The 20969-nt window shown below is 40.7% G+C and overlaps 1 protein-coding gene across 3 annotated transcripts in view; it reads left to right on the top strand.

The window, feature by feature from the left end:
- KCNAB1 (potassium voltage-gated channel subfamily A regulatory beta subunit 1) overlaps positions 1–20969 on the top strand; it is a 405336-nt gene that overhangs the window by 21192 nt on the left and 363175 nt on the right. Inside the window, exon 1 of one of the 3 annotated variants that reach the window (XM_059163684.1) lies at positions 3044–3407. The exons of the other annotated variants lie outside the window; for them this stretch is intronic. Within the exon in view, the coding sequence (XP_059019667.1) occupies positions 3166–3407 (242 nt within the window). The 5' untranslated portion in view covers positions 3044–3165. Of the gene's footprint in view, positions 1–3043; positions 3408–20969 lie in introns of those variants that run through there. 3 annotated transcript variants of the gene reach the window in all.

Raw genomic sequence — 20969 nt, 5'->3', positions numbered from 1 at the left:
AGGTTAATTCCAAATAGAAAATAATAATGGTAAAGTTTGGCAGAAAAATATGGCAGAGATCATCAAGTTTGTGCAAATATTTGTAAACAGTTTAGAAGTGTCAAGTGAATACTTTAGACATGAATTGCAAGAGGAATTTCAAGGAATGATCATATGCATGGGACTAGGAAGTCCGGAAAGAATTCCTGGAGGAGGTGAGCTTTCACAGGACATGGGAGGGAGGAGGTCATATGAGCAAAGCTATGGTGATGGGTGAGGTGGGAGTAGGGAGCCTATTGGATTGGATGAACCATTCATGTCCAGGAGTCACAGTTGGAGGAGAATTGCAGCTGGAATCACAAAGTGGAGGGACCCTTATATGAGGAGACTCTGCTTTTTTTTTTTTTTTGACTTTTTATTTTGAGATAATTATTAATTCACACGCAGTTATAAGGAACAGTACAGATAAACCCCTTTACCCAGTGACTCCCAGTAATGATATCTTATAACTGTAGTTCATTACTATAATTATAGTTCATTGTAACTATAACTGCAGTTCCTATCTAACTATAACCATAGTTCAATGTCACAATTAGGAAATTGATGACGCGAGCCACTGACCTTATGCAGATTTCACTGATTTTGCACGCGTCCACTTGCATACTAGTGTGTGTGTGTGTGTGTGTGTGTTAGTTATCACACATGTAGGTGTGGCCATCACCATAGTCAAGATATGTAACAATTCCAGCACCACGGTCCCCCATCTGCCCTTTTTTTTTTTTTTTTTAAGATTTTATTTATTTATTTGACAGACAGAGATTACAAGTAGGCAGAGAGAGAGGGGGAAACAGGCTCCCTGCTGAGCAGAGAGCCCCATGTGGGGCTCAATTCCAGGACCCTGAGATCATGACCCGAGTTGAAGGCAGAGGCTTAATCCACTGAGCCACCCAGGTGCCCCCTTCTGTCCTTTTATAGACAGAGCTACCTTCATCTCTCCTCTTCTCTAGCCCCTGGCAACCATTAATTGGTGATCCATCTCTATAACTCTGTCAAGTCAAGACATGATATAAATGCAATCATATAATTGATGACTTTTTTTTGCTCTCAAGGGCTTTATTAAAAAGTTGGCAAGATAAGACCTACATTCAGCAATTAGAAAACAAGATAAAGAATGATGGCTTGACAGAAAAATTGGGAAGCTGGGAAGGAGTGTCTGTGGTGCGATGGGGGGAAGAGAGAGAAAGCAAGTCCTATCTGACATGTGTAATTTGGCTTTTTTCCACTCAGCACAATTCCCTTGAGATCCATTCCAGTTGTTCATTCCTTTTTATTGCTGAATAGTGGTCTATAGGGTGGCTATAGCACAGTTTAACTCTTCAGCTATTGTAGAAAATGTGGGTTGTCTCCAGTTTTTGGCAGTTATGAATAAACCTGTTACAAGCATCTGTGTATGGTTTTTTGGTGTGAACATAGATTTCGTTTTTCTGGGGGAAATATCCAAGAGTACAATTGCTGTGTCATATGGTAGGTTTGGTCTGTTTGGTTTTTAAAAGGAATTGCCGTGCTCTTTTCCAGTGTATGTTTCTACAAGTGATGTGTGAGCAATCCAGTTTCTCTGGATCCTTGCCAGCATGTGGTGTTATTGGCATTTTTATTTAGCTAATCTGATAGGTGTGTAGGAATATGTCATGGGTTTAATTTGCATCTCCCTAATGGTTAATGATGCTGAACATATTCACATGTGTTTGTTTGCCATTTGCATATTTTCTTCAGTGAAATGTCTGTTACTGTTTTTGTCCACCAACTAATTGGAGTATTGATGTCTTTATTATTGAGTTTTTAGAGTTCTTTATATATTCTAGATAGAAGCCCTTTGTTGGATATGTGGTTTGCAAATATTTCTTCCTAGTGCCTAATTAGATTTTTTAAAAATCCTCTTTATAGGGTCTTTCATGGAGAAAAAGTTTGGATGTTGATGATACCAATTTATGAATTTTTCCTGTTATGGATTGTGGTTTTGGTGTCTGGTCTAAGAACTCTTCACTTATCCCTAGGTCCTGAAGACTTTCTCCTGTGATTTGTCCTGGAAGTTTTATAATTTTATATTTTAGTCCAATCCATAGTTGCTGAAGTTTGACTCTGGGAACCTTGCAGGGACAAGAAAAGTGATTGGACTTTGTCAGGGACTTTTTCTTTTTCTTTTTTCCCTTTTTCTTTCTCTCTTTCTCTCTCTTTTTTTTTTTTTTTTTAAACAAAGGCCTCAACAGAGACATATAACCAGCAGCTCTGCCAGGAACTCATGAGTCTGCTCACACACACACACACACACACACACACACACAAATAATCAAAAATACATTTTGATTTTTTTTGTATAAATATGAAGTTAAGTGAAGGGTTCATTTGTTTTTATTTTTTTTTTTTTGCTTGTAAATGTCCAATTCCTCTAGTATCATTTGTTGAAAAGCTTATCCTTCTATTGAATTGCTCTTACATCTTTGTCAAAAATCAGTTGGGCATATTTGTGTAGGCTCTTCGCTTTATACAACCATCTTATTGATATTTCCTATCACTTGTTAGTGACATATTGAAAAGAACAAGGTTAATGGACCTCCTACCCAAATGAATCATGTTGCTAGTAGAATAAATGATTTGATTATGAAATACTTAATAATTTAGAAAGGTCTCATTACATACTCATGAATCATCTGCAAGGCCTTATGATCCTTATGAGAACAGAATATTTGGCTTACATCCCACCAAAATATTTCCTTTTACCTAAATAGAAAGACATGGGAAAGAGTGCCCATATTTTTTTCCCCAGGGCCAATCCATAGTTGCTGAAGTTTGACTCTGGGAACTTCGCAGGGACAAGAAAAGTGATTGGACTTTGTCAGGGACTTTTTCTTTTTCTTTTTCCCCCTTTTTCTTTCTCTCTCTCTCTCTCTTTTTTTTAAACAAAGGCCTCAACAGAGACATGTAACCAGCAGCTCTGCCAGGATCTCACGAGTCTGCGCTCACACACACACACACACACACAAATAAGAAGGGGCATCTAAGGAAAACGAGCTGATCCCTTTTAGGGACGCACCAAAGCCAGATAACCCAAGTTAATCATAGCAAGATACAGCCAGTCTCAGAGCTAAAGACTGTGAAATGAGCTCTGCTTCCTTGGGTTTCTGAAACATGCATCTGTATAAACCTGCCTGTGCAGACATCCCCAGCCCCAAGCTGGGTCTCCCCAAATCCAGTGAATCGGCTCTGAAATGTAGACGGCATCTAGCAGTGACCAAGCCTCCGCCCCAGGCAGCCTGCTGGCCGGCAAGGCCTAGCGGAGCAGCAGAACGGAAGTTTCTGGAGAAGTTCTTACGTGTCCATGGAATCTCCTTGCAGGAAACCACCAGAGCAGAGACGGGCATGGCTTACAGGTACTTGCTGGTCGCAATGTCATTCAATCAGGGCACTGTGCGGAAGTCCAGGGTTGTTGTTTTTAGAGAAAGAAGGATCGAAAGGACAAAGCCCATGCTATCTAGAAAAAGGAACAGAAAAATGAATGCAGGGAGCTGTCTTCTTGGACTGCCTTCATTTTTCGAGCTTTATATTGTCTATGTTCTCTTTGCTCGAAAGGTTGCCTAGAAGATAGTCCAGCTCACCTGTGGAAGCGCCTAGCCATGTGCTCTCAGTAGAAATATCTTTGGCTTGGAATAGGTAGGTGACTTAGCAGCTCCTAATGAAGAAAGGGGGCTCTACTTAAGGGAATTGATAAATTAAGAGTAGGTTTTTTTTTTTTTTTTTTTTTTTTTTAAGAGCTGCCTGGGCTTCAAAGCTCTTGTTTTCCTTGATTCCTTGATTCTTGTTTTCCATGATTCTAAATCTGAATCATGTGGTCTCTGCAAATGGTTAATAAAGCAGTTCATGAAACCAAGCAAGTTCTTGAAGTGACGGCTGTTTTTTAATCATTGTGGTCCAAGATAAATTACCGGTTGTTCTCTAACCTTCCAATACCATCATTTATTCTGTGAAAGATTAACAAAAGGGAGAAGTTTTCCCTGCGTATGGGGTTGGATCTGTAACTTTTACAACCTGCTCTGTGATGGGAAGTATCATTCTTGGTCAGAGCAATTATCATTCAAACCTCTGTAAGAGATGCTGGTGCTTAGCTAAATCAGCTGGTGGCACCTGTGCGTTTCCTTGACAAATGCTTAGAGTTTTAAATATCCAGGAAAGGGAGCAAAAGGCATTCAGAAGGACAAGGGTGCTAAGAATGGGGAAAAAAATATCCTTATCATTGGTAAAGAACCGTTGTCCCTGCTCCAGCCCAAACTCATACTTCACAGAGTGAGAGTGTTTTTGCATGGACATGATGTCCCTGTGATTTCATTTTTCTATAATCCAAAGGTCTGTGTCCATGTAGTAGTTACTGTCCTAGTTTATCAGCTAATTTGATTAATAAAGCAATTTTCAAGGAAATGACTCCTTTCTGTGGAGAGCCACATAGTTCACATAGACTCTCTGTGCACTCTCTATGCACTCTCTATGCAGGGTTCGGGCAGAAGAGGAATGAACTCTTCTGGGTTTACACGGACTAGGAACACGGGACAGGCCACCCCATCATTCTTTGGAAGTATAGCCTGAGAAGAATCTCACCACCTTTTCAAGAGAACTCATGGCTTCTCATCCACCTGAATCTGTCTTCCATAAGAAGGAGCCACCTTCTCCCTCTGTCTCTTCACATTCTCTCATTTTCTTCTCTATGCTCTCCCTGATCCCGAGTGGTGACAGGGTGGTGATGTCTGAATATAGGCTAGATGCTATTTCATTAAAAAACATAGGTTTGAACTGTTTCATTTAAAAAAATCTGTCTTTGCCTCTTTGTCACAAGATGGGTGGTATGATTGCAAACCCTTGGATGGACCTTCAGAGGGGATGCCTCTTTCTCTCAAAAGTCCTGGTTTTGAATATCAATTAGACCTCTGCTGATGTCTGCCAAGTTTCAGATGAAGATATATTGTAGGACAGTGTTTTTCAAATAGTTTTGAAGCAGAGGATCTATCTCTCCTCAGATAGGTAAAAGCAAAGTTGTTCTTGTTGGAGTTGGAGACCTGGAGGCCAACTGCATGAGGGAAGCAGTCATTCCCCAGCCTGGCTCCCAAAGCAGCCCTGCCAATCCCATGTTACTATGGTTTGAGAGTATGGCTCCAAGGTGACTCTTCATTATGCCTTGGAGAAAAAAGCTCTGTGCTCTTGAGGATGCTAGGTCCTGTCACAGGGGCAGGCTCTTAGCAAGGGTAGGTGCCATTGGATCATACTAGTAAGAGGTGAGACTTAGAAGATTGCTGTTTCCAGATCAGACTTTGAGGAGAGATAAGTGCAGTTAAATGGAGAATTGGCCCCAGGAAATTGCCAAAGCTTTGACTTATGAGGAGCTTGTTTGGCTCTGTCCTCACTTCCTCCATTACTTTTCTCCCTTACCCCTCCCTCCAACTTGAAGCATGTCTCCTTTGTCCAGATTCCCATAGTAATTTGTCTATTCTTCCAAGACCCTAATAAGGGGGTCATCATCCTTCTTAAAACATCATCCTTTCAACATTAGGGAGGGATTTTTAGGGAAGAAAATACAGGTTCTCTTGTTCCCCCCAACTTGGATTTTGACCATGACTTCTTTTTTTCTAAGTTTTTTGCTTTAATTTCAGTGTAGTGAACATGCAATGTAATATCAGTTTCATATGTACAGTATAATAATTGAGCAATTCCATACATTACCCAGTGCCCATCACAAGTGCACTCCTTAAGCCCCTCACCTATTTCACCCAACACCACCTGCCCTCCCCTCTAATAACCATGAGTTTGTTCTTTATAATTAAGAGAATGTTTCTTGGTTTGTCTCTTACTTTTTTTCTCTTTTTTTTCATTTGTTTTGTTTCTTAAATCCCACATATGAGTGTAATCATATTGACCGTGACTCCTCCGCCTCCTCCTCTTCCTCCTCCTCCTCATCTCCCTTCTTCTTCTTTGGTGTGTGTGTGTGTGTGTGTGTGTGTGTGCGTGCGCACGCGCGCACACGTGCATCTTTCTTTTTTTTAAATTAAATTCAACATGTAGTACATCATTAATTTCAGATGTAGATTTCAATAATTCATCAGTTGCATATAACACCCAGTGCTCATCACATCATGTGCCCTCCTTAATGCCCTTCACCCAGTTTTCCCATCCCTGCAACCACCTCCTCTATAGCAGCCCTCTGTTTCTTGGAGTCAAGAGTCTTTCATGGTTTGTCTCCCTCTCTGATGACTTCCCATTCAGATTTCCCTCCCTTCCACATATGAGTGAAATGATATGGTAACTGTCTTTCTCTGATTGACTTATTTTGCTTATTATGGTATAATACCCTCCAGCTCCATCCACATCAGTGTAAATGGTATTAATCTTTTCTGATGGCTGAGTAGTATTCCATTGTATGTCCACAACTTCTTTATCCATTCATCTGTTGATGGACATCTCAGTTCTTTCCACAGTTTAGCTATTGTGGACATTGCTGCTATAAACATTGGGATATAGGTGGCCCTTCAGATCATTACATTTGTATCTTTGATATAAATAGCTAAAAAACATTAGTGTAATTGCTAAGTCTTAGGGTGACTCTATTTTTGACATCTTGAGGAACCTCCATATTGTTTTCCAGAGTGGCTGTACCAGTTTGCATTCCCACCAACAGTGTAAGAAGGTTCCCCTTTCTCTGCATCCTTGCCAACATTTGTTGTTTCCTGACTTGTTAATTTTAGCCATTCTGACTGGTATGAGGTGTCTCATTGTGGTTTTGATTTGTATTTCCCTGATGCTAAATGATGTAGAGTGTTTTCTCATGTGTCTGTTGGCCATTTGTAAATCTTCTTTGGAGAAATGACTGTTCATGTCTGCTGCCCATTTCTTGACTGGATTATATGATTTTGGGATGTTGAGTTTGATAAGTTCTTTACAGATCTTGGATACTAACCCTGTATCTGATATGTCATTTGCAAATATCTTCTCCCATTCCATAGATTGCCTTTTAGTTTTGTTGACTGTTTCCTTTGCTGTACAGAAGCTTTTTATCTTCATGAAGTCCCAATAGTTCATTTTTGTCTTTGCTTCCCTTACCTTTAGAGACGTGTCAAGCAAGAAGTTGCTGTTGCAGAAGCAAAGGGGTTGCTGCCCATGTTCTCCTTTTGGATTTTGATGGATTCCTATCTCACATTTAGGTCCTTCATCCATTTTGAGTTTATCTTTGTGTATGATATAAGAAAATGGTCCAGTTTCATTCTTCTGCATGTGGTTGTCCAATTTCCCAATACCATTTGTTGAGGAGACTGTTTTCCATTGGACATCCTTTCCTGCTTTGTCAAAGATTAGTTGACCATAGAGTTGAGGGTCCATTTCTGGGTTTTCTATTCTGTTCCATTGATCTATGTGCCTGTTTTTGTGCCAGTACCATACTGTCTTGATGATTACAGCTTTGTAAAATAGCTTGAAGTCCAGCATTATGATGCCCCCAGCTTTGGTTTTCCTTTTTAACATTCCTCTAGCTACTTGGGGTCTTTTCTAGTTCCATACAAATATTTTAGGATTATTTGTTTCAGCTCTGTGAAAAATGTTGATGGTATTTTTATAGGGATTGCACTGAATGTGTAGATTGCTCTGGGTACCGTAGACATTTTCACAATATATATTCTTCCAGTCCATGAACATGGAATGTTTTTCCATTTCTCTGTGTCTTCCTTAATTTCTTTCACAAGTGTTCTGTAGTTTTTAGAGTACAGATATTTTATCTCTTTGGTTAGGTTTATTCCTAGGTTGACTCTGACTTCTTATAACTGGTATTAGGTGAGAAGGTGAATTTCATATTCTTACTTCCTTACCTTCACTTCCATCCTCCACACCCCTCAAGCATGGCTATGTCAAAATACTTTGTTCAACCTGTCTTCTCTATTTTCTTTTTTTGGAAAGGTATTATTTCATATGTGGTAGAAAGAGAATGGTCTTTGGAGTGAATCAGAACAGAGTTCAAATCCCAGCCCTTTTGGTCTACAAACTGTGTGATGTTAATCTGGCTGCGACATGTAAGTGCCTAGCACAGAGTAGGTGCTCACTAAATGTAAGTTCCCTTCCTGCTTAATCTATAGACTCTTGTCATTCATCCTAGGGGCAAGGAATGAAAGCCCCTATGGCTGAAACATACAAAAGGATAAGATAGAATATCTTAGAAGAATATCTTATGATAGAACAGAATATCTCTTAGAAGGAAAAAAGGAATAAAAAAAAATCCACAGTAATTCACAATCTGTGTAGGTTTTCATGCTGAGCTTTAGAATTCTGAGAGGTCTGGAAGAGCCGGTAAGCTGTTTTCTCTTCCTAATTTGGTCAGATGCCATTGCAGCCTTCAGCCCAATACCAGCTGCTTGGGTCCCTCGATCATCTGTGAGAGAGCATTCTGTTGTGTTTCCATGGAGACTTGGTTTTATTTCTAACTGAGGGTGACCAGAAGAGGGAAAAAAAAAATCAGTAAATATGCAAACACATGTATCAACTGAAAAGAAACTGGAGGAAATTGTTTGAACGTGGTGCAAAAAGTGCCAAGTTGCTGTGTAGATCCTTCTGTTGGCTTAGAATTTTCTGCAAAAATAGAAGGTTTTTGTAGAATCGTTTTATTAGTATCTATAAAATAGTTACCCAGTGGGGTTCTTTAGTCATTTCTAAGAGGCTGCAAGTTAATTGTCTCTATTAGATGGCATTGAAATCGGAGCCAAAAAGTAAACCTGAGCTTAGGTCGAGGTTAAAGTCCACGGAGAGGTAGTTTTATGGACAAAGCATAAAAAAATATCTATACTGAGTAAGGATGCAGCAAACACCCAGTTTTGAAGCAATTTTATATTTAGCCAGGAGGAACTAAATCAGATGTAAAATGAAGGTCTGATCCAGGGGTCAACAAACTTTTCCTGTAAAAGGCCAGATAGTAAATGTTTAGGCTCATTGGCTACATCCACCTTTGTCATAACTACTGAACTGTGCTGTTGGAGGGTGAAAACGAATGAGCAGGTGCAATTGTATTCCAATAAAACTTTATTTATGGACACTGAGTTATGACACTGAGTTTTATGTAAGTTTCACATATCATAAATCCTCTTCCTTTTTCTCCTCCCAAACCATTAAAAATATACAAGCCAATCATAACTTGAGAACCATACAAAGATAAGAGGCAGGCTGGATCTGGCCCACAGGCCATAGTTTGCTGATCCCTGGTTTAGAACACAAAGTTGTCAGTTGCATAGTTATTTGTTCGTGTTTCTTTTTGAAGCTCTTTAGTTCAAGAGGTCCTTAAGGTACCCAAATGCATGTAATTCAGAAAGATAAAAATAAAAGAGAAGAAGAAATGAGTTCAAGGAGGATTAAGAGCAGGAAGGGAACATGTTGCCCTGGGAGGAGTGAGCCTGTCATGTGAAAGCCATGTGCTTGGACTGGATTTGGTGCTGTGTTTTCACAACATCAAATCGTGAAGAGGGAAATGGAGCTCTTTACAGCAGTCATGGAGTCCTTGAGGTAGGTAGGGGAAGACCAGTTGATCAGTTTTGGCACATCTCTTTGTAATCTGGGGACCAGAGAGAAGTTCCTCTCATGGTTCTTCATTACATAATTAATAACATCCTCAAAAATATCCTTACAGTAAACACAACAGTGATGTTCCTAGGGCTCTTTACTATGGAGTCCCTGATATGAATGGGTAGCATTGAGTCAAATACAGTTAAAGCAAGTAGGTGCCTAGCAGAAGAAAGGCCATTGGTTTAATAGAAACATCAGTTTGGGATTACTCGCATTTTAAAAATTTGCCAATAATGATGGTACAGATTTCATTATCTTTCACAGTAACAGAGCTTGTCCAGATTCATGGACTGAGGCAACTGTTTCTCAAATTAAAAAAAAAAAAAAAAAAGTTACACTATTTGCAAACCAAAAAGAACATTTCCAATGTTCTAGAGCTGAAGGTGGAGAGGGAGCAGCGAAGAAGAAAAAGAGAGGCAGTGGAAAGTCTCAGAATTACTGACATGGGGCGGACCTTGGAGATAATCTCCAATTTCTGATGTTCCAGCTGAAGGGAATTGAGGTTGCAGTATCGAGTGACTAGCCCAAAGTTGCAAATTCAGCCAGCAACAAAGCCGGGACGAGAAACCCTGTCCCTTGGGACGCAGTCCTGTGCTTTCTCTACACTCTCCATATTTATTCTCAGTCCCCCAGTTCCCACCCCACTGCATGCCCACTCACACATGCGCATATGCACACACGTGCCCATGTGTGCACGCACACTGCCTCCTGGGCATGCCGCGGCTCCAGCCACATTCAGCACCCTAGTTTGGTCTGCTTTTCTGGGCACTTGTCTGGTTGCTCTGCTCCGCAACCTGCTTCGGTCTTTTGTTCTGCACTGACCCTCCACCCCTGTCCTGGACCACTGGGTCTCCGCTCAACGTAACTTTCCTTAACTAGAATAGAATTGCCTTGCCTCGGCAAATCCAACTCCCAGTCTTCTCTCTTACAACATGACCTATCTTTGCTCCACATAGGTGTGGATTGTTCATTGTGTGTTTGTGGTGTGTGTCTTATTCTCAAAATTATGCCTTTGTTACCCTGAGGATCAGGACTAGGGCTTATGATATTTTGCAATCCTCCTATGCTTTGCATTTAGACAGTGCTCAGTACTGTGTATTGCTTGATTGGGGCACAACCATTCAGATGTTGGGATGCAGAAAGAAAGACACTAAAGAGCAAGAAAGTAGGGACTTCCCTTTCCCCCACTAGTTGTGCTCTAACTCCATATTTACTTTTGTGTCTTAGACACAATATGTTACCTAACCTTGCTAATCCTCAGTTTCCTCAGTAAAATGGGCCCAGTACCCTCATAACACTGTTGTAAGAATTAAATGAAGTTGCAAATGTGCTTAGCTCCCTGCCTGCCAGAGGGGGAGACTACATTCTCTTGCTCTAGCCTCCTTCTCAGCTAGTCCTAGGAGCCCATCATTTAGTTATCTTGCAGAGTTTGAAAGGAAATATGTGTCACAATGTATCTAAGAAAGAGGGGCAGAAAATAAACACCTACAAATTGAAATTTGCACAGTTCTGAATATACCACTCTCCTTTCATCCTTTGCTTTTACAAATCTGGAATCTGTCCTTAGGATCTATTGAGAAGAAAAAACCCCCTTTTTTTCACCTTACACATGGCCTCCTAGTGAATCAGAATAACCTCATGAAGGATTGTAATAAAATACTCTCCATATAGTGTTTATGAAGATAAAAATAATCTTTTATCAATCCATGTATTTCCATGCCTAGTATTGTGTCCAGAACAGAAATATCTGAAGCAGAATACAATTAATTTAGCAAAAACTCCTACCAGCTCACATCAGCTTACCACATTGTCTGAGATTTTCTCTAGTTAGAGACCTCAGTTCTGTTAAAAATGGAAGTATATAACCTACTCTAGGAGGCAGCCCACCAAGGAGAAAACAGGATGTCAGGAAGGTCTGACCTGAAAACAGCATAGAAAAGAAGTTTATAGACCAAATCAAGAGGAAAGCTTGGGTATCAGGGCCCAGGCATGGAGCTACCGGTTGATGCACAGGGACACAGGAGGGAAGGAATGGAGAAAGAGGCCAGGAAAGCCAGAGAGAAACCACACTCACCTGACTGCTTTCTCCAAGATGTTGGACAAAGCGTCTGGGAGCATTCATTAACTGATAGAGTTTTCACTGGTCTGGTCTCTAAATGGAGATCCTAAGGATAAGTAGGAGCTATTTTCACTCTGAAGACCTTTCCCTAGGTTCTATCAGAGTGAGAAGGTGGTATTCTAGCTGCAGGATTTGAAAAGCCCCTTCTTTCTTCCCTGGCTGCCTTACCTATAAAATGAAAATAAACCCTTCTTCACGGGGTAATACTGTTCGTGCAAAGGCACAAATAGTAGGCACTCAGTAAGGATTATCCCCTTCTTGCCCTTTCTCCTTTTCATAATTTCCAGAATACAGTGTGGAAATTGAATATTATTTTTATTCCCAGATTGAACTCACTCTCATCTTTCTAGCTACCCCCACCCCCCCAAAAAAATCCCTTTGCAATGCATTCCCATGACCTACTTTTTTCATGGAGTGCTTGGCACACTTAAACCTGCTTGAAAAGTGGCTATGGCCATGACCGTGAAAATCAAAAGCCTAAAAAAAAAAAAAAAAAAAAAAAAAGCTGCATATGCAGGATTTGTATTTTCTACATAAAAAAAAAAGCTTTCATGATTTATTTTAGACTGGCCTAATTTGGGTCAGTCGCGAGGCTGTGCTAATTTGCTTCGAGCCCTCTGACTGGATCTCCTGGCATCAACATTTCTGGAGGAACATCAGTATCATTGAGATGGTTCAGACTCAGAACCCGTGTGATTACTTGAAGTCGGAACAGGCTGCTGGTGAAGGTCCTTGAAGTCTTAGTGAAAGGGGCCTATTCAGAATGGAGTGGCATGTTTGTTTCCTTTTGAATGTAACAGAAGTTCTAAAATAAGTACGTTTTATAAATGTCAGTTTAGATAGAAAACGCTGAAAATTTAAGCAAAAGTGAGAGATCAGTGCCCCTTGGATTTGAAATATTATTTTCATTCTGTTTTTGAAATTTCCACTTGTGTTTTTTCAGGGGGAAATTTGCTTTGTTTATGTAGCTGAATGAAAACATTTGAAATTCGGAGCTTGCGAACAACACTGGGTTCTATGAACCCATGTTTTCTCATATGGAAATTGTTGACGATGGTTTTGTATGAGAAAAAATAAGCACTGAGACCTGGTTTTCCTAACCAAAGAACTACTTACTGTAGGTCAAATGTTTTCATGCAAGGGAAAAAAAAAATTCTGAATTTCCCTGACGTGCCTGAGAATGCCACTAGGATGCGCTATTTCATAAAGAAAATTGAAGCCCTTGGGCTCCTGAATGGCAGCTAGCAGAAATCTTTAAACTTTGTCCATTTAAACTTTGTCCAGACAGTGCTAGACCAGAACTTAAATTCTAATCTGTATATTTTCCTTGACTGTGAAAATTAAGAAGCATCTCTTTTGATACCACATGGGCAATTTCCTATAGTGAGAAAAAATAATTTATAGCCAGCGTATTCTCAGAATTTTGAGAAGACCTGATCTACAGCAGGCGTGTGTTATTATAACCTATATAAGCTAGATATTACATAGGGCAAATTTCTGTGTCTGGGAGTTTCCAAACACGAGATTCTGAACCACACAACAGAACCCCGGGAGCAGGGGGTGGCTGGTGGAGAAAAGAAAGGCAGATGACTTAACCCATTGGCCTTGCTTTAGAGAATGTTCTGTTGACGTCTTTTGCAGGCACCTTGTTGTACAGTTGAGATAGAGCAGATGTAGGGAATCTGGAAAGAGAGTGTTGTCAGGGTTGTTGAGGAGAAGGCTAGCTTAGAAGCCATGGTAGTTCTTAGAAACATGACCCCACAGGTCTGGCTTGGGGCCATATTAAGAAGTGGGGGAACGATGCCCTCGACCTCCTTCCCATTGTATTCAGGGCTCATTTTCACTTATATGGGGGCACCTTTGCATACCAATTGCTTTAGCTTCTTTATAGTGATTCCCCTGCCTGTCCCTAGCTAGTTATCAACTGATGCACCCTAAGATTTCAATTACATATTTTGTGATATATGCCAATGTCCAGGTGAAGATATGTTCTAGGTCTGTGTGTTTTAAACAATTATGAAACGAACAAACTTTTTTTTTTTTTCTTCTTCCAGGCAAGATAAAGCAGAGTTGTCCCAGTTTATATGGAGAACTTGGAGTGGTCTGTAAATATGTCACAGCCAAAGAAATGAACCTCTAATCATGGGAGTCCAGGAGCTATTTTTAGACAATCTACCTACTTCTTAAAACCAGATTATTAACAAAACAAAACAAAAAATTTTAATTTGAAAACAATTTCAATCTTATAGAAAACTTGTAAGAATAATACAAACAACTTTTTAGGCACTTTATTTTTTAACATATTGTTAAAGTTTTGCCCCATTTGCCTTAACCTGTGCTCATGTTCTTATGTGCTTGACCCCTGCACTCCTCCTCCCCCACGTCCTATTTTCCAAGAGAAAAACAGAGTGAATTTGAGGGTAAGTTACACATGCGATTTACGCCTTATTTACCTCCCCATGCAAATACCAAACTTACATGATACTTTTACCTGATACTCCATCTGTGTTTCAATTTCAACAGCTGACACAGTGATGCCCTTTATGGCTCTTTCTTTTTCTTTTTTTCTTTTTTCTCCACTAGTACTAGATCCAGTTCAGGCTGGAATTAAATTTAGCGCAGGGAGGAGGTCCGTGGGAGTTGGGCCTTGACCATGTGCAGTGTCCGCTTGGGGTTGGGAGGTGGTGCTGTGGCGCCACGCGATTGCTGTGCTTGTCCCTCAGTCTCCAGGTTCTTCCTAAGGATTCTGTGTCAAAGACTGTGTCCTCCGCAGCCGCCCTGTAAGGGCCACAACATTTTCATCTTGAACTTGAGGTTCAAAGCTGAAAGGGATCCCAAAGACTGACATCATGGACCTACAGAAGTTCAGCCATCAGTGTTCTTCCGCTCGACACATCCGCTAGGGGGCGCGTACTGGTAGTGGGGCTATTGAGCTACCTGAAAGTAGGGGAGTAAGGCCCTCCGAGCACGCACGGCCCGAGTGAGAGCGCTGGCAGGATGGAGCCTGCGCGGTTGCCTCAGAACAACCGGCCCTGAATAGGTATTGATGCTCCTGGGCAGTGGTGTGGATTCTGATCGCAGGTCCCAGTGTGGGAGAGGCAGAGGCTGCTGAGCCGCCCAGCAGCCAAGGAAACACAGGTGCCCCATGGGGTAGGTGGAATATCTTCAGACAAGGAGTTTTGACTCAGTTGTCTTTAGTCTATTTTTCCCCTCGTGATATTCTTTTAATTGGTAAAGACAGGATGTTTTAAAAGTTCTGACAGTTGAGGAGTGTGGGTGTAGAATGTATAGCTCATTAGGGAGCTCAGCTCCGCGTTAGCATTGGAAGGGTTTGTAACAGGTCACTGCTTTTGAAATTTTACAGCACTCTATATAATTCAGCACGCGGTGACAACACATGATTTAGTTGGTGAGGCTTTCCAAAGGAGCTGTCGCTGCTCCTGAGATGACCATTGTGTATGACTGGCACCTCTGTGCACAATTTCCCGAAAGCTTAATCCTTATTGTGACTTCTTTATAAGACTCATCAAATCAGTACCTCCTTCCTCTGTGTCTGGTTTCCCTCTTAGCGCTCTGATTTGTTTATTTCTGTATTGTCTGTCTCTTCTCCTGAAGTGTGAACTCCAGGACAGCGATCTTATCTGTATGGTTAATTGCTGTATCCCCAGAATCTAGTCCCTAGTGTAGAACTTGGTAAACATTTGTTGAGTACATGAATCATTAAGCAGAATAATCACAAGTAAGCATTCCTTCTTCACTGGCAGGCAATTGACTGGATGATCAGACACCAGGAATAGCTTTACCAGATTTTCCACCCATAGTCTCCTTGCCACTTACTTCCTACCTTTCTCTCTTTACTAAAATCGTCACAGATGTCCTCATTGGAGATAGTGGTACTTAGGGACAGTGTTGTTCTCCTAAGAAATAGGTTAGATTTTAAGACGCTTTGAAGTTGCCTATCATATGCCGTAAGCCCACTTTATTTTTATTTCTCCTCAGACATCCATCACTTTTCATTCATTTATTTACATCACTGCATTCATGAAGCCTTCACTGTACTTTCTTCCAGAAAGTTCTCTGTGATGTCACTGTCCAGCCCTATCCACAGTGGCGTCCTGAGTTACAGAGACCAGACAAGACACTCATGGCCTTCACTCTGGGCATATTCCTTATTTCTACAAGATGGGGTGCTTATGTGCCAACATTATGGAACGATGGGTTTCTCCTTTTTCACTGCTTCCCACCGCGAGTCCCTCCCCTTCCTACTCCTTATCCGTCAAGTCCATCAGCTAGCCCTTTTTGGCTTACTCTTTTCCTGATTGTTTTTGGTTTCCATCTCCTTGCAAGAGGCACATCATCTCATTATAACACCCAGGTGTCATCTCCCAAAAGATGGGAGACAAGTCTGCAGTGTCAGCCATCCTACTGGGATTCCTAGATGACTTGTCATCCTAAATACACGAAAGGAGTCTCTCTCTCTTCTCAGTGATTACGAATGATTGTGAGTTCTGATTAGACCTTCTTGTTTTTGGTGTAGATCAGACTTTCCCAGGAACAATTTAGCCAAAGAACTCTGCACCTGACAATTAGCAGTTCTAGGATGGTACCTTGTGGTATCCTTATCTCATTGTGTCATTGAGTCATTGTGAGGTTTCTCACTTGATTCTGGCCACACCTTACATCTTGGGAAATAGCCTGACCCGTTACTGGGACTGGGCCATAGCAACAGTAGGCTCACACTTTCCCATTCAAGGGGTTTAATTGCCTGCGGGAGACTGGGTGAGACGCAGTAAGAACAGACAGAGTCCAGCTATCTTCTTTCAGTTCCTTCTTCACAACAGTTTTCTGTCTAAGTACCTAACATTTTTTACTCCATATTCACCAGTTCTTGGTCTCTGAATGTCCTGTGTGGGTAAATATTTTTCCCTCTTATGTCTCGTGACCTCTTCAGAATGTTGGGTGATCCAAAACGGTGTCTTAGAAGATGGAACATCAGATTCATGCAGCCAAATCAACTCATCGTTTTTGTAACTCATCGGTGGCCCTCTTTTTATGAAGTTATTTTCTATGACCACTAATTGATCTTCATTGTTTTGGGAGCTGTGCGTAATTTTGGTTGAACTATTCACCTTATTTCCTCCCCAACATACACAGATTCATTTAAGAGCTATTCGTGAGTTCTCATCTGTTTTACACCCCATTCCAGGAGACACAGCAATGAACAAAACAGAACATTCTAGTTGGGATGAGGTAGCCAATAAACTGTAACATTTCAGGAAAGATAAGTCCTCTGTAGAAACCCAAATCAGGAAGGAGGATGAGTGTATGTGTCAGCAGACAGATACAAATTTAAACGGTGTAGCCAGGGAAGGCCTCACTGAAAAGATGGTATTTGAAGGAGGTGAAAAGGACAATAACCTGGGTTTCTGGGAGGAAGAGTGCTCCAGACAGAGGGCACAGCATGTGTAAAGAAAGGCCTAGAGTGAAAGTATATATATGCTTCACTAGAAAGACTCACAAAACTCAGCAAAAGATGATATTTACAGCTATAGTTTATGGCTGCAAAAAGATAACAGATTAAAATCAGCAGTGAGGAAAGGGGCCTAGAGTGGAGTCCAGGAGAACCAGGCAGAGCTTCTCCCAGTGGAGTTGTATGGAAAGCACTCCCCCCATCCTCCAGCAACAATGTGTGACAATATGTACAGAATATACTCAGCTAGGGCAACTTATCCAAGACTTGACATCCAGACTTTTCACTGGAGATTGGCCAAATAGACAGACTGACCACCTGCATGATTGACCTTGGTGTTCAGCCCGAGTGGAGGATGAGCTGATTCCCAGTGGCCCAAGGTCCCCACTATAAACCACATATTTATCATAGACCATCAGGCATTGCCCAAGGCTTCCAGTCAAACAAAGACACTCCTGTTGGGTAGAACATTCCAAGGGCATAGCGGTTACCTCCCAGGAGCCAGGGGCAAAGGGCCAATGCTTCCTTTGATCATGCTTAATACTTTTCTGCACAGAAGCCAAGTCATGCTGGTCTTTGTAGGTCATTTAAAAGATGTGGGCTTCTAAAACTGGTGCAGCCACTGTTGAAAATGGTGCAGAGATTCCTCAAAAATGTTAAAAATAGAACTACCCTTTAATCGAGTAATTGAACTACTGGGTAGTCATCCCCCAAACACAAAAGCACAAATTCAAAGCAACACACTCACTCCTATGATTATTGCAGCATTATTTACCATAGCCAAATTATGGAAGCAAACCAGTTGTCCATCAATAGATGAATGGATAAAGAAGGTGTGTGTGTTTGTGTGTGTGTGTGTGTGTGTAATTTGTTATATTATTCAGCCATAAAAAGGAATGAAATTTTGCCATTTGCAATGACATGGCTAGAACTAGAGAATATAATGTTAAATGAAATAAGTCAGAGAAAGACAAACACCATGTGATTTCACTCATATGTGAAATATTAAGAAACAAAACACATGAGCAAAGGATCAGAAAGAGGGAAAGACAAACCAAGAAACAGACTCTTATTTATACAGAACAAAGTGATGGTTATCAGAGGGGAGGAAGCTGGGGAGATGTATGATATAGGTGATGGGGATTAAGGAGAGCAGTTGTGATGAGCATGGTGGTACATGGAGTCACTGGATCACTATATTGCACACCTGAAACTAATGTAACACAGCATGTTAACTATATTGGATTAAAAAAAAAAATGTTGGCTTCTAGTTCCAGTGACATAAAAGATTTTGGAGAGTATTAAGCAGGAGAATTACATGATTTATATCTTAACAGGGTCATCATGGAATGAATAACAGTATCACTCCTACAGCTAAGTTGGAGAATAGACTTAAAGTGAGAAGTAGGATTACTGATTAGCAAGTTATTGTAATAGTCCAGACAAGAGGTAACAATAGCTTGACCCAGAGTGGAAATGGATCGATTTTAAGAGCAGAGTTAAGAGCATTACAAATTGGGTGTAATGCGTGATAAAAGGATATAATCCAAAGATAACTTCAAGTTTCTTGGTGTAGGAAATTGGGACAGTTAAATGAAATGAGTAGGATTTCAGAGGAGATCTTATGGGAAGAAGAATAGGAGCGTGGCTTGCAGACATGAGACATCAAAACGCCTATTAAACCACAAAGGGAAAACGTCAAGTAGACAAGAGTCTGGAGTTCACAGGGAGTTCTGGGCTGGAGATTTATATTCAGGATATGAAGATATAAATCTTGGAATCATCCATCTAGCTTGAGAGTATAAAGCCATGAGACTAGCACAGCAGGCTCTCCAACACTAGGAGGTGGGGGAGATGAAGAGGAGACAGCAAAAGAGACTAAGGGTGAGCACTCAGAAAGGTAGGAGAGCCACAGGAGAGTGTGATGTCAGGAGCTAACTGAGAGGTGGGGGGATTGACTGTTAAATATTGCTGATGGGTCAAACAGGATGAGGATGAAGAGTAGACCATTGGAGTTGGGAACATGTAGGTCACTATTAATCTTGGTAAGAGCAGAGAGATACTGACTTTCTTTTGTACACAGAGATCTACTTAATAGAAGAAAGCAAAGATCCATGTGCATATGTAGGAAAAATTTGAAAGTTAATTCTGAACTCTTAGTTAACTACCAACCACTGAGCAGCATCTCTGGATTTCCTCCTACCGGGAACATAGAGAAAAATATAAAAAACTGTAGCTGAAAACTTAAATTAGCCCAACTTGGGGCCAGACTGTAGAAGGATTTTCTACCGATGATATTTATAAAGCCAGATTATTCAAAACAATGCTCAGAGAGTTATCCATGCTTGCCTCATGAACCAGAGCTTCTCGCTTCCAGAGGGAGAAGGTAAGGAGACACCATGCCCTTACCCTCTGACTTTGGTGCTCCCTTCATTTTGACATCTGGAGACTTCCCTTTCTTGGTTTTAAACTTGGATATACATTTATTTTGTTACATTTTATTCAACAATTCTACTTGGTTGGAGCGTATATGTGTATGTGGAATGTTCCACATCTTTTAAATCTTTCATATTGACTTCAAGTTCATTTTTAAAATCAGGACAAATAGATATTATACTTACAATCATATGGGCCCAATTGCAGTTTTTAAAAGCATTGCATAAAGAATAGAAGGAAAAACAACTAAATAGTAGCAGTTGTTATTTTTAAGTGAAAGGAATGTGGACAGTTTTTTTCTCCTTCCTCTATTCCCAATTTCCAAATGTGTGTGAGTTACTATAATAAAAGGGAAGAAAATTGAAATTAAAATTAGGTTTAAAATATTTAAGATATATGCTTTTGAAGTTCTTTTTTTTTGTTGAGATACCTCAGATCCAAAACAAGCAGTGGAATTCATCAGTCTGATTTCTAGTGAAGTTTACAGAAAAAGACTCTTGTTCTGAATTTAACCTGAAGAAAAGTTGGGGCTTTTATGTAGGTAAGAAATTGAAATGCATTCTATTAAAATGCTTCTATCTTAAGGATAACCTTGAATAGCATAGACCATCTCTACCAGATGTATATATATTAATATATATACATATACATATATACATGTATGTATATTGCAAACAACAGAAAAACAAGCAGCTTAGGTAATAACCTGGCTGGTACACGTAACTAAAAAGTCCAGAGGTAGGGAAAACTTCAGGAAAGGGTAGATTTAAGGTTCAACCATTGAGCCAGGATCTGGTCTCTCTGTCTGCATCTGTGTCTCTTTCTGGCAACAGCGCCACTGTCAGCTCCATACGATGGGTCTGAGGCAGCTTCAAGCTCTTTTCTCAGCTTCAAGATGGCTGACAAAATTCTCATTCACTTCCAGAAGGAAGAAAGAAAGAAGGAGATTTCTTCTCTGAGAATTTCCATCTTCTTATTGAGCCCCTTATTTGACTGGCCGCTTCTGGACCACTGACCGCATCTAGGTAATGGGAGATACTTACTGACTTCTATAGCGTGGGGCTCAACCCCTCCTCAGTTACCTGGCTGAGAAGGAAGAAGCAGAATACTCTTGATGTGAGATAAGGGGAGTAAGTTACCGGGAAGCAACCTACATATGTTGACTGTACTCTCTAATGATCACATCTGGAGGGAATGGATGTATCATGGCAAAGAACTCATAGTAGTAAAATTACAGTTGGTCAGTCATCTGAAAATCGAGAATGAGGCTACTCCACTATTAACCAGCCGGTGTGCTGTCTCCATTCCTTGGGCTTTGGGTTTGATTCTTAG

This window comes from Mustela lutreola, chromosome 2 (genome assembly GCF_030435805.1).
Source record: "Mustela lutreola isolate mMusLut2 chromosome 2, mMusLut2.pri, whole genome shotgun sequence".
NCBI classification, from domain to species: Eukaryota; Metazoa; Chordata; class Mammalia; order Carnivora; family Mustelidae; genus Mustela; species Mustela lutreola.
The sequence above is the reverse complement of the archived record's forward strand: the minus strand, read 5'-3'. Positions and strand labels throughout refer to the sequence as shown.